The 14234-nt window shown below is 40.4% G+C and overlaps 1 protein-coding gene across 1 annotated transcript in view; it reads left to right on the top strand.

The window, feature by feature from the left end:
- The window catches only part of SPON1 (spondin 1), a 317066-nt gene that overhangs the window by 115325 nt on the left and 187507 nt on the right, over nucleotides 1-14234 (top strand). Inside the window, exon 6 of the mRNA XM_074955096.1 lies at nucleotides 2452-2600. Coding sequence (XP_074811197.1) covers nucleotides 2452-2600 — 149 coding nt within the window. The remainder of the gene's footprint in view (nucleotides 1-2451; nucleotides 2601-14234) is intronic.

Below are 14234 nucleotides of genomic sequence, written 5' to 3'. Positions count from 1 at the left end.
TGGCTTGCCCTGAGGCTGGAGAGCCTGGGACTCAGCCAACCCTGATTATAGAATGAGCCCCACCTGAGGGGAATCAGGCAATTCCCTACAAAGAACAGATGGTGGCTGCAACAAATGGAGGAGGCATAGGGAGTTGTAGTAAATGGGAGAGGGAGATATTGTAGGAACAAAAGAAAAATAAAAAAAGCCCTTGCAGGACTATGGCACTGGGAAGCTTGGAGGGTAAAGCCCAGTGAGCTCTGTGAAGAAGAAACCCTGACTGTGTTTTGGATTGGATGTATGTCCCAAATAAGTGATAGAAGAAGAGCCTTGGAGGTGAGAGAAAATGTCAGAGGTAAGTATGGACTTTTTCTTTGTGTTGTTGTTTAATGCATTCTAGTTTGGGACTCTGGGCTGTAGTAAACCAGTTCTGATATTAAACTAGCCCTAGGCAGGGATACTGTTAACCAGAGAAAGGGCCTGAAGAGAGGGGAAAATAGGTGGGGAGCCAGCAGAGGTACCACTTCACCAGGGGGACTCAGTAAGCAGCAGTCTTGTTATACACATAGATGCTTTATAACCATATGAGTGTGTTTATGTATGCAGACAGTGCAGATGCAAGTGTAACCCACACACCTCCTGGGTGTGATGTTATGTCCCATCTAGTGGCACCAAAACCACTAGGCTTTTAGCCCACCAGTAGGCTTTTAGCTCATGCAGTAGAGCAGGGGTGGACAAACTTTTTGGCCTGAGGGACACATCAGGGTTGCAAAATGGTATGGAGGGCCATGTAGGGAAGGCTGTGCCTCCCCAAACAGCCTGGCCCCTGCCCCCTGACTGCCCTCCTCAGAACCCTTGCCCCATCCAACCCCCCCATCTCCTGATTGCCCCTCAGAACCTCTGCCCCAACCAACCACCCCCTGCTGAGAAAGGCAAGTATTTTCTGTAGGAAGACTTCAGAGGTGGTTTGAGGAAGAGATAACAGATTTTGTGCCTGGGCAGGATGGTTGACAGTGTATATCTGGGGGAATTGGAGCTCCTTAAGCAGTTTTCACATGAGAGATCAAAATAGGGGCTGTGCAAGTAGCAATAATCAAATGAAACGTACACAAGAATCTACCCTTATTAAGCAACCTCCTATCATAAAACACTAACCCAAATGCAAATCTGATCTATCTTTATTAGAAAACTATCTCTGTTAGACAAACAATTCTTGTCTTAAGTGACTACACAAAGGATTTAACAAGAGTTCTCCATGTAACATTCTAATAAATATTTTACATGGAAGTTCCAAAGTTAAAATTAAGAGGGAGCTTAAGCTCTGTCACAAGGTGACTGGCCCTTTAAGGGGCAAGAGGTCAAGCTCCACCTGTGATTCATTTGGCCTTCCTACACAGGTGGGGAAAATGAATCGTAGCCACTGGAGACAAGAGAAGCTTCCTGAGAGGCAAAGGGGAAGAGGGCTGATACTGTTAGCCTGCTTGCTAGTCACTTTCAGCCCTGGTGGAGGGGGAGCAGGGTTGAAAGCTGAGTGAGTGCTGCAGCTGGCCTTAATTAGTAGTGTAGACCCCAGAATGATGCATGTGAGACTCCTGACTCAAGGAGAGAGAGCCTATATGAGTTAGACATAAGGCCATGGAGCTCCTGACCCAAGGAGAGGAAATCTGTTCAAAGTATCGCATGGTCCCAGAACGAGGGCTGAGGGACCTCCGAGTCAAGGGGAACAAACACAGGACCTCCGAGTCAAGGGGAACAAGCACAGGAGTTGAGGAGTGAAGGGAAAGTTTCTTTTCTCATAAGACACTTAATACACATAACCCCACAAAGTGGGGAATCTTAAAGTATTCTGGCTTGGGAGAGAGTTCTTACAAGAGCCAGGACGGGGAGTGGAGGGCAGCACACCTCAAGGCCATGTTGGGCCACAAGAGGGCTGCTTGAGATGGCTCCTGTTATGCTACATAAAGAAGCTCAAGTCAAGGATAATATATTTTGAATAAATTTGTTTTTGTTTTACTTTCTTTAACATTTTCACTTGTTAAATATAGATGCACCTGTAAGCAACTTTGTAAGTAAAGCCTCGTACCAATTGGCCAGCATGGGGATATGTGCCTATCCAACTGGAACATTGACTGCTTCTCCACTTCTATATTTTATTGTTAAATAAATTAAATATTTGGGAGTTCTCAAGTATCCTGTTATAGTGAAATAGTTGTTTTTTTTTTTCCTCATTAAGGAGACCTGGACTGTGGGTTTCATGGGGATTGAAAACATTCAGTTAGCCTCATGAGAGATGCTCGGCACTTGGCAGGATTGGATGCTTTAAGCAGAATTTCACTATAATAGGAGAGGGCATAATATGCTCTGGCCCAGGGAATGGTAGCAGGGCCTGTCTTCTGCAATATTGTGGCTGTTGGCAGTCTAAAGCCAGTGTTCCTGTCCCCTTTTAACCAATTTTCTTTTTATTATTTAAAGGACGAGCTAATCATTGGTCGGCAATCATTGGTGGTTCTCACTCCAAGAACTATGTTCTTTGGGAATATGGAGGATATGCTAGTGAAGGTGTTAAACAAGTTGCCGAGTTGGGGTCCCCAGTAAAAATGGAAGAAGAAATTCGACAACAGGTGAGTGTAATAAAAATAATTAGCTTTCACTTGGCATTTGACATGTACAGCAATGTCATTGCACTGAGTAGTTTTGAAGAGGACAAACTAGAAAGGCCTTCTACTGGTACTTTAAAAAAAAAAAAAAAACAACAAGCCTCAGTTCTTACTCAGGCAAATATTAATGAAGCTAATCGGAAGGCCTGTATGAGTAAGGACAAGTTACATTTGTTTATAAAGTTATTGACATAGGCAAGGCTCCTATAAAGTGGAAATGTGATTTGTAAAATGAATCTTCACTGGGTTAGTCAAGGCACTTTTAAAATCTGTTAAAAGGAACATGTTGAAGACTGTCTAACTAGAAAAGCGATAAGTATGCCATGTGCCTGTTTTACAAATACAAAAGTGAAAATCAGACGGTAACTTATTCTGGTGGGCAAAGCCTATGCAGTATTTGTACCTTTTCAAAGGTGTTCACGTTAAAAATGCTGTTTCAGCAAATCAGAAGAGCACTTGTAAATAGTAGCATGTTTGCATTAGTAAAACTTGATAGATCACGCAATCCATTAGCATCATTAAAAGTAGAAGAGCTTTAACTGTATATCAATATTTTTCTTCATCAGTAATGGAGTCTACTTTTTGAAATGGCTTTTAAAACAATTTATATTTTATTACATGGGATAGAATAAGCATCCAAGTAAAACATTCCCTTGGACTATTAATTGTGTATGTTATGGAATTGCCTAAGGACAAACCTAGATCAGGGCCCCGCTGTGCTAGAAACTGTCCAAACACAGAGTAGCAGACGGTCCCTGCCTTGATGAGTTTACAGTCTGTCTAGACAAGACCGATATAGTGTGGGGGAAGGGATAGAACACACAATCAGAGAACAATATGATGACAGCAAGTGTTATGATTTTCTGGGAGTGGGTATAGTTATGAGAGCATCAGCTAAACAGAAAAGAAAAAACTCGGGGAGTGAGGAGGACGGGGCAGTGTGAAGCTGAGGTAAAGACAGAGAGGGGAGAGTGTTGGAGCAAACAGCCAATCAGCACATGGAAGGGAAAATCCTGTCAAAACTGTAGAAAGTCCTCAGTGTCTGAAGTACCTGCTTTGGCAGCCGCTCCTACTGGCTGTAGTTTCTAGCTGGTTCCTCTTAGCCTTGGGGAAAGACTGCTATGTGGCAGGGAGAGAGAAACAAGGCTTCTACACGTGGACTGGTGGTTTATCTAGGACAGTGAGGCGTGTGTGGAGACTGAGGGCAATATCAGACCCTAAGGACTGAATTCTATCATTTGATATAGACATAGGGTTGTCATTATCTTCACTGAAAGATTTATGATTTCAGCAGCAGAATTTTGTCCCCAAGAGTAACTCCTATGGTTGGATTTATATTTTGTATAAAATGTGTCCTGAGTGAATCCCTTCTGCTATGTATTTAAATGCGGGTACATCGTCCGGTATCAAATGGGTGACTAGTGAGTAACTGAACCCCTTGGTCTCATGCAGCACTTTACTTAACCTAGAAATAATTATGTACACAGGCACAATTTCATCATTAGGATGAGATACAGTATTTCTAATGCGTTTCCTGAAGACTCAGATGCCTTATCAATGAGATTTAAATGCCAAGTAAGTAAGGCCTCACTATTACTATTTATTTGAATTGTAGTAGTGACTAGAGGCCCCAGCCTCCCTGCGCAAGGCACTATCCAAATATATAGTGCAGAGATGGTCCCTGCCCTGAAAAGTTCACAATCTAAGGTAGCCCACAAACCTGTATCTTCAGCAGAAGCTGATTGGTACAGTACAGTCAGCTAGTCTAATCTGTACAGATGAAAACTGCGGTGGGAAACTATTGGTCAGAATTTTTTTAGAAACAGCAGCTTTCAGAGTGCAAACAAAATAGACTTTCTCTAATGCTGATTAGCTCAGAACTAGTGTGAGAATAGTGCCACTTACAACCATAGGGCAAGATTCACCCCAGCTAGTCTAGGGCGATATAAAATCCATACAGGCTACACTCTGGCCACAAACACTCTCTGGACAGCGCTAAACACTTTTTAGTATGCATTGGCCCTCTGATTATGTTGGTGTGGAGAGGGCTGCAGCCATCCAGTACCATCTGAAAGTGACAGGTTTGTGGGAATAGACACTTGACAAAACTGGATTTGAGTTTGAGAGTCCACTATACACTGTGTGTGTGTGACATGAATGCTTAAATATGTGGCTGTATTTTAAAGAAGGGTAATGATAATACATAGTGACTTTTTTAATATCGGGTTGAAATATGAGTAGGATGAGCAGTTAAAGGCCATTATGGGGGAAGTTTTCAAGGGTCAAGAAAGGAGAGTAGATGGGATTTACTTAGAGTTGGTAACCACTCTAAACTCCAAAATATAGTACATAAAGAGATTAGGGATAAGGCAGGCTAAAAATTCTCCAATGAAACTGGTTGTGTGTTTTGTGTGTTTTTTTTTTTTTTTTTTCTCAAGAAAATCTTCTGAGAAGTGCCTGCTTTTTGGCAAAAAATTTCAACTTGTTGATAAAACTCCCGTAAACCAAAACTTTGGACTGAAAACCAAAGGTTTGGAAATGCCACTGCTGTGCTTTATAGGAGTCTTAGCCCAAGTCTACACTGGGCGGGGGTAGATCTAAATTAAGCAACTTCAGCTACGTGAATAACATAGCTGAGGTCAACATACTTAGATTGGCTTACTGTGGTGAAGACACCACAGTAAGTCGACTGTTGCCACTCCCCCGTTGACTCTGCCTGCACCTCTCACAGCGCTGGAATACAGGAGTCGACGGGAGTGCTCGGGGGTTGATTTATTGTGTCTAGACTAGATGCGATAAATCGATCCTTGGTGGATCAATCGCTGCCCGCCAAAATCTGGCGGGTAGTGTAGACAAGCCCTATGTCTCTCATGATGTACCATGGCAGTTCAGCAGGAGTGGAGACAATGGTGCTTTTTCTGTGCGTGGGTAGATGGCACAGAGGAATGATGGACATTTTTGGACCAGCTCTAATTTATTGTTAGAGTCGGGAAATAGCATGAAAATAGGTTGTTAGGCTTGAAAAATATTAAGTATGCACAGATCTGATGCATAGTGTACTTGCATGAGACCTTGTAAATTTTTTATAGCAATGTTTTCAGTACTTGAAAACAACAAATTGCCGTTATGGTTTACGGTGCCAAGTCCATGTGCAGTGCACATGTCAAATACAGTAATTAGAAAATGCTCTACTGCTACATCCAGGTATCTGTAGAACTGCACTGAAAAGTCATTTTTGGGTACTCGGAATTAAAACTATGAATATAGTTACCTCATTGTCTGTAAATGAGAAGTTGTATTTGCTAAACTTTACCTTTCTGGGATGATTAAAATCACATGCTGTTACAGGTTAATGCCCTTTTAAAATTAAATTACTCTTGACTACTTCATTATATGCAGCCTTTGATTACAATGGCTTTTTGCAAGGGACTGCTAGCTTTGCTCCCTCTTATTCAAGTGAATACAATGATTTGGATTACTGCTGTGGATCAGTTCATATTTTCTGCTGGTTAATTACTGTGACTAAATTGTTTGGTGTACCCAAAACCTTGTTAAACAACAATGAAGTAACCAATGCAGTATAATTTTTGCCTTAAATCTGGAATGACAAATAATGGTGTAATTATGTTTAATACATCTTACCTTTATTTCTAAAAGTTGGTTGATCTAAGGATGAAAACATAGGGCCCAATCCAGCTTCAGATGAAATCCAGTGGCTATCGTTCCATTGATTACAATGAGTTGGATCACATAGTTGTTCTGTGTCAAGCTCCTAATAGAGTCCAGTTGCCCAAGGAAGCAGGGCTGGCTCCAGGCACCAGTGGGCGGCAGTTAGAAAGGGGCGGCAGTGTTTTGGCGGCAGCTCCTCTGTCCTGGTGGTGGCAGCAATTTGGCCTCAGTGGCAAATCGGCGGTAGCTTCTCCCTTTTGCCATCCGCAGCGGCAGTGTGTTTTTGTTTTGTTTTTCTTTTTTTTTTTACTGCTTGGGGCAGCAAAAACTGTAGAGCCAGCCCTGCAAGGAAGGATGGCAGAATTCAACCTTATTAGTCATCTGGCACTAAACCCTAAATGTTGCACTATTCACAAGCATCACTAGAATGTCTACTTCTCATTAGAGTTCAGTGATATTTAGAAATGGCAGCCTTTTCTGAATATCATCCCTTGCAGAGCAGAAGGAACTCTTTAGGTGTCCAAATTGATCCAGCTGTCTAGATGTGCCAAAACTCTTCATTTAGTACTTCATACAAACAAGAACAGAGGATTGAAATAGAAACAAAGAGCTTGCTTAAGAGTTTTTTTTATTATGAACATAAGGTAGTACATCAAGCAAAAAAACTACACCTGTGATATGTCAAATGATATTCTGTATCAAGGTCTCTCCTGTAAGCTTTGCTAAAAAGTTGGGGGTGGAGGGAACCAAATCCTAGTTTCACTTGCTCAGTACTAAAAGTGAGAAACTTTTTTTTTTTAGTGGCTTAAACCATATGTTTCATCAGTTCAAACAGTTTCACATGTTTCATCAGTTGCTGTTGTATTTGTTTGATTTGAAAAAGAACAGCATGATTTTAATAGGAAACTTGAACGACTTGCAAAATTTGTTTTTAACAAGGGAACAATCCCCAGCGTCTCCTATCAGTCTAGATTATCTAGACTAGTCTAGATTATAAATTTGTGTTTTTACTATGATGTACATTGCAAGCGTTCTTTAATTGGCTGAGCCTATTAGGAATCAGACCTTTAAAACAGCAAGAGGCTTGTAGCGTGTTACTTTTTCAACTACGCTATGTCCACTTCTGGCAAAGTCCACACTTCTTCAAAATCTGAAGATGTAAAAGTATTTTGTGAATGGAAAGCTAAGTACTAAACAAAAGGAATTTGTACTTGGTTCAGTGGATGAATCATACTTTTATGGCTTGACACGATGCTGAGAGTAATTTTGTAAAAATAGTGCAGTCAGTAACGACAAGGATAATTTATGAAAGTTCTAAGTTCCCTGTGGCTGCTGCTTCTGTTCCCTTAGAAATGTGTGTCACGACCACAAGAGTAAGTGCTTTAAAATAATACCAATTATCATGGTGTGCCTGGGTAGTCTGAGTTGCTGCAGTGTGCATTACCTTGCACTGTGTTGACAATTTGGGCTATTTAGTCCAAAGAATTTGACACTGGTCTCCTACAAAGCTACAGGAATAAGGCACTAAATGAAATGCCTAGGAATTGGAGAAGTTAAGTCTACTTGTTTTTAAAGCATATTGCACTTCTGCCATATTTTGAGTGGCAAATGTAGGCAGTACAAGCCCTGCCTATAGCAGGTGTGTACAAGCATGCACAACGTTTGTGTGTGGTTCCCAATCATCATCACTAAACTTCTTCTTCCAGTATGTTCCCCCACTGCCATCCCATTTTCTGATACCCCCTCTTCCCCTCCCCCGCCCCCCCCCCCCCCCAACAACCTCACCCCACATACACTGTGGCACTTGTCCCCTTTGCATTTGAATCAGGCAGTTTCCTGCTCCAGGCGGTATTAAGAGCACAGGAGAGACTGTCTCCCTGTTGTTAATTCAGGTGCCTGGATCCTGACCTAGATTGTCCATGGTACCAGAGAGCCATACTTGCAGGGAAAATCCTGTTCGGGCCTAGTCTGGAGCATGTTCAGGGCAGACAAAGTCTTTGGAGAACTTAGCTGGTAAAATCTATTAGGCAGAACTGAGCATTAAACAGCAATTTTCAAAGGCCTATAACTCAGCCAAATTTGGGCAGATTTTCAATATGCATCCCTGATAGAGGCCACCCTTTGCCAAATTTCGAATCCCTGCTTCAAAGCATGGCAACTCTAAAGAGGCTCAGTGAAAAGGTATCAAGAATACCTTAACTAGGGAAAGATACACTGTTTAGCCCACGTAATCTCAAATAGTTGAATGGTTTGGGCTGAAAATTCCAACCCCTTCCCCCTGTCTGCTCCTCCCGCCCCGGAAGTGTCAGGCAGCCTATAATTAATATATATGGCTAGTCTAAAATTTAATAACTTTCTAAAATTTTTATAACATGTCTTTTTTCATATTTACAGTAGACATTTAAAAAATAAATGCTATAAAACATCCAAGGGGGCATGGTTACTTCTGAGTATTTGGACACAGCCCTTGAATCTGTCCATCAATTTATAAATCAGATCATCACTGTCTAAAATCTGAACCTTTCTTGAAGGATGAAAGGGGATCTTCTCCTCTTTTCCCCTCTACCTTGTGGTTTAAGGCATGAGATTGAATGTAGGTGTACTAGTATCTAGGATCAACAGCAGATTATTATTTCTTACACACACAGATAAATATTTATCTCATAAATGGGAAGTTTGTGAGTGTAGCTTTTAAGCAGACATCAAGACAGTCAACTTAATTTCTTTTTTTATTGAAAGATTTTAAAAAGTATATAAAAGTGCCAGAGTTCTGGTTTGCTCTATAAATGAAATATGTTATAGCAAAAGTGCTATATAGATCTACAATATTAGCTGGATGCTTGTGAACCATACACTTTTATTTGTTCAGCATTTGAAAAGCCAGAGGGCAAAATGCTGAATTGTCAACTTTTCTTATTGACTGATCATGCCTTACACTTTGTGTTTTTATTGTGAAAACTGTGTGTTTTTTGCACAGATGGCCCTGTGTAAAATAAACTTGCTTTGTACTGTAATCTGGGAGAGCTGTGGGGAACTGATCCACTCTTTTTATTAAACTTTTTCTGGCAGTCTGGAAGGGATGCCACAGTACATACAAGTTTCATGTGTACAGTATGATGATTCATGTGTTAAATCTCTGGGATTATAAATGAACAAAGAAGGAATGGAAAAGGAGTGAAAACATTTGCTGACATCTCATCTCTAAAATATCATCATTCCGCTCACCTTAAACCTTACCGTATTTCATTTTCAGAGTCTGATTTATCTTAAAATTAATTAGAAGTACGGCTGTCAAGTGATTAAAAAAATTGCACGATTAAACAATATTAGAATATTTTTGGATGTTTTCTAAATTTTCAAATATATTGCTTTTAATAACAGTGCTCACTTTATATTTTTGATTGCAAGTATTAGCACTGTAAAGTATTTTTCAATTGCACTACAATACTTGTATTAAGTGAATCTCTTTATCACGAAAGTTGAACTTACAAATCTAGAATTATGTACCAAAAAACTGCATTCAAAAATAAAACAATCTAAATTTTAGACTGCAAGTGCACTCAGTCCTTGTTCAGTCAACCACTCAAACAAGTTTGTTTACATTTGCGAGAGATAATGCTGTCCATTTCTTGTTCACAATGTCACCAGAAAGTGAGAACAGGCATTCACATGGCACTGTTGTAGGTGGTGTTGCAAGATATTTATGTGCCAGATGTGCTAAAGATTCATATGTCCCTTCATGCTTCAACCACCATACCATGGACATGTGTCCATGCAGATGATGGGTTCTGCTCATTAACAATCCAAAGCAGCATGGACCGACGCATGTTCACTTTCATTATGAGTCAGATGCCACCAGCAGAAGGCTGATTTTCTTTTTGGTGGTTTGGGTTCTGTAGTTTCTGCATCGGAGTGTTGCTCTTTTAAGGCTTCTGAAAGCATGCTCCACACCTCATCCCTCTCAGATTTTTGGAAGGAACTTCAGATTCTTAAATCTTGGGTTGAGTGCTGTAGCTATCTTTAGAAATCCCACATTGGTACCTTCTTTGTGTTTTGTCAAATCTGCAGTGAAAGTGTTCTTAAAATGAACAACATAGGCTGGGGTCATCATCCGAGAATGCTATAACACGAAATATATGGCAGAAACAGAGCAGGGGACATACAATTCTCCCCAAGGAGTTCAGTCATAAGTTTAACACTTTTTTAACGACCATCATCAGCATGGAAGCATGTCCTCTGGAGTGGTGGCCGAAGCACAAAGGGGCATACGAATGTTTAGCATAGCTGGCACGTAAATACCTTGCAGTCTCTAATATTTTACATTGTGTTTTGTTTTTGAGTGCAGTTGTGAAAGTGCAATTTATGATTTTTCTTAAATAACAAAGATTGCACTACAGACTTGGAAGAGGTGAATTTAAAAATACTATTTCTTTTGTAATCAAAAATAATATACACTTTGATTTCAAGTACAACACCAAATACAATATATATGAATGTAGAAAAACATCCAAAATATTTAATTTCAATTGGTATTCTGTTTAACAGTGCAATAAAACTGTGATTAATCGCAATTAATTTTTTTGAGTTAATCACCTGAGTTAACTGCTATTAATCGACAACCCTAATTAGAAATAAAATAGACCTGACAGAAAACAACTGTGGAATTTGAGATGGGGTGAGTGTGTGTAATGATCACTTTAATAAAAGGAAGATTGTAAGAAAAATGGGGATTTTTTTTAAATTGCTAACTTTCACAACATAGGCAGTTAAAACAGGTTCTGAAGACAAGAACATATCTATATTCCCAGTTGGCTTACACTTCTCAGATCTTTAGTGACCTGGTTTATGCTGCCTAATTAATTTAGGATAGATGATTAGATACTAATTTAACAGCAATTTTTTTCTGTAACTCTTCCCCACTATTGCCAGCAAATGCAACTTGCCTTCTTTCCTTTAGCTTTATAGAAGTTTAAATGTTTGTTTATTATGGACATAGTCCAATGCTCTTTGAAATGTCATTGTGTCTGAGCATTCTTTCCACTGACTTCAGTGGATCCTAGGTCAGGTACTGTCTGTCAGATACCTGTACAGTAACTCCTCGCTTAACATTGTAGTTATGTTCCTGAAAAATGCAACTTTAAGCGAAATGATGTTAAGCGAATCCAGTTTCCCCATAAGAATTAATGTATATGTGGGGGGAGGGGGGGTTAGGTTCCAGGGAAATTTTTCTCACCAGACAAAAAACTGTGTATGTGTACACACAAGTTTTTAAACAAACAATTTAATACTGTACACAGCAATGATAGTGAACCTTGGTTGAGGTGGTGAAGTTAGAGGGTGCGATATTTCCCAGGGAATGCCCTGCTGCTAAATGATGAACTAGCATTCAGCTGAGCCCTCAAGGGTTAACACATTGTTAATATCGCCTCACACTCTACAAGGCAGCACAAATGGAGGGAGGGGAGACAGAGACACCCCCCCCGTGGGGGGGGGAAGATGTGCATTGCCCCTTAAGTATGCTGACCCCATTCTAAGTATGTTGCCTTTTTTTAAAAAAAAAAAAAATCAGGAAGTTGAAACAGCAGCTGTGGCCAGCAAGCTCACCCTGTCCTGTCCCCACCCTGCTTTATCTGGAGAACGGGGGGTGGGGGGGTGGGAAGGAGTGGGGGGAGGGGGACACCTTCACATTAGTCCTCCTCTTCTTCCGCCTCCCCTGCACAGCAAACAGGAGGCTCCCAGGAGCAGCTCCAAGGCAGAGGGCAGGAACAGTGGGGGGAGGGACAGCTGAACTGCTGGCAATTGATAGCCTGCTGGGCGGCGGCTGCGCAGGGAATTTAAGAGAACGGGGAGCTGATAGGGGGATGCCAGTCCACCCTGGTTCCAAGCCCCCGCCAGCTAGCTGCAATGGGCTGCTCTTCCTGCAAGCAGTGGGCAAAGCAGGTGGCTGCCAAACAATGTTAGAAGGGAGCACTGCGCAACTTTAAATGAGCGTGTTCCCTAATTGATCAGCAACATAACAGAAACAATGTTAACCAGGACAACTTTAAGTGAGGAGTTACTGTATTCTGTATCCTAAATTCAGATGCCTATTTGTGGGCATGTATGTATTAACTTGAAAATTCCATGCTGCAGAGAACGTTGAGATCTCAATTTGTTTTTGATTAGGAATGAAACCCCCAAATTTTGAAATCCTTGGAAAGAAAATTCTGTTTTTGAGTTTTTGTTTTTTCCAGATTGATCAAAATGTTCTTCTTTTGACACTTTGAACATTTTGTGTGTGTGTATTTATTTATTTATATAAATATAAATAAAAAAATTCTAAACCATCATTTATGGAACTTCCCCCTCTCTCCTCCCACCCTCACCCCCCCCCCCAGCTTTTCTCTGAACAAAATTTTGGCAAAATGACACAATTTCATGAAGCATTTCAATTTTCAACAGAACTACTTTCTCCAAGGGAAAAAGGTTCCATCAAAGTATTTCTGACCAACAGTAGCAATAACACACATGGTTACTAAGGTGGGTGTTGCCATTCACATATATTAATCTGGTGAATTATTAGGAGATGCTGACAAACCTGGCTCAAAATTCAGTTTTCAATTATTTTGTTCATTCGTAGTCATCAGCGATCCCTCAAGGTTGAGGATGATCTTTCACAGGTTTGCATTTTTTTTTATGTATCCTTTGGTGACTGAGGAGTCCAATCCTTGAGCTGCAAACATTGCAGGTGCTGTTGGAAGTCAGGATTGCACCACGATGGCTGTGTAACAGACATCTGTTCCTTATTGTGTACCTATATGAATTAAATGCATAAGCTATGACCTAACCTGTGTTGTGCTTGTGTGAATGGTAGGATAGGTGAAGAATCTCTTCCCGATATTCAAGAAAGCCTTAGGAAAGGTGTAAGACCCAAAGTTCAAACTAAGGCAGGCATGTTCAGTCCCTCAGTGACTCGTGTGCAAGCTGCAGTCAGCACAAGCAGTCTGGGAACAGACACTACTCCTTAAGGCTTGACCCAAAGCCCATAATACTTCCAGGGGTTTGGGATAGACTTTTTAGCAGTGTTTTCCAGGGCTATCCCTGGATGGAGTGGAAGTCCAGGACTGTGAGATGGTTAGCATCTAATTGTATATAAATCAAGCTGCTGGTTTTATATTTCGCATAGGTTTTGGTTTGTGATGTCGTAAAAATTGGAGGTTGACAAGATGTATTAGAATACTGGTGTGAGCATTCATTTATACCCTATTTTCTATTGTAGTTCTTAGTTGGACAAACTTTAAAAAGTCTCAAGCAATAGGTTTTCCTTTCCCTTCCCTTGGGAGAATATTCCACAATCTTATACATTTTAGGATTTTCATAATTAATAATTATCCAATTGTCCATATAATTGTATATTTCATTTCTTTCTGCCAGTACAAGATTGCTGGCTTCACTTTATTGTCAAATTATTTGTCTTTTCTAGCTGTAAATTATCCATGTAATGGACTCGTCACCATATCCTTGAGGGTGACTATTCCACTCATTAATCAACTTCTCCAGTAGGAGGCTGTAATTGGAATTCCTGCCAGTCATACCCCTTTGGTCCAGTTGAAACAGTTCCTCTCTATCCTGGTGTATGCACCTTTTTAAATATGTGATATTAATATAAAGGTTTTGTTTCTCTTATTTACAAGGATACGCAGCTGGTTTGAGCACCATGCTTTTTTTATCTTCCTGGGATATGAGTAATTGCTGAGGGGTATCCTGCCAAGGTAGATCAAACTACAGCATTTATTTTGAAAGGAGACATCTCTCCAAAAAGCAACATGTTTGAGAGCTATTTTAAATAAAGCATTGTAAACATAATTTCTTGCAGCAACAGCAGAGTTTTTTCCTAATGTCCTGTTGTACATGATTTATCCAGATGTCTGGAAGGCACATTCTCTTTAA

Source organism: Natator depressus, chromosome 6, assembly GCF_965152275.1.
Source record: "Natator depressus isolate rNatDep1 chromosome 6, rNatDep2.hap1, whole genome shotgun sequence".
NCBI classification, from domain to species: Eukaryota; Metazoa; Chordata; order Testudines; family Cheloniidae; genus Natator; species Natator depressus.
Note: the sequence above shows the minus strand (reverse complement) of the source record. Positions and strands in the feature narration are given on the sequence as shown.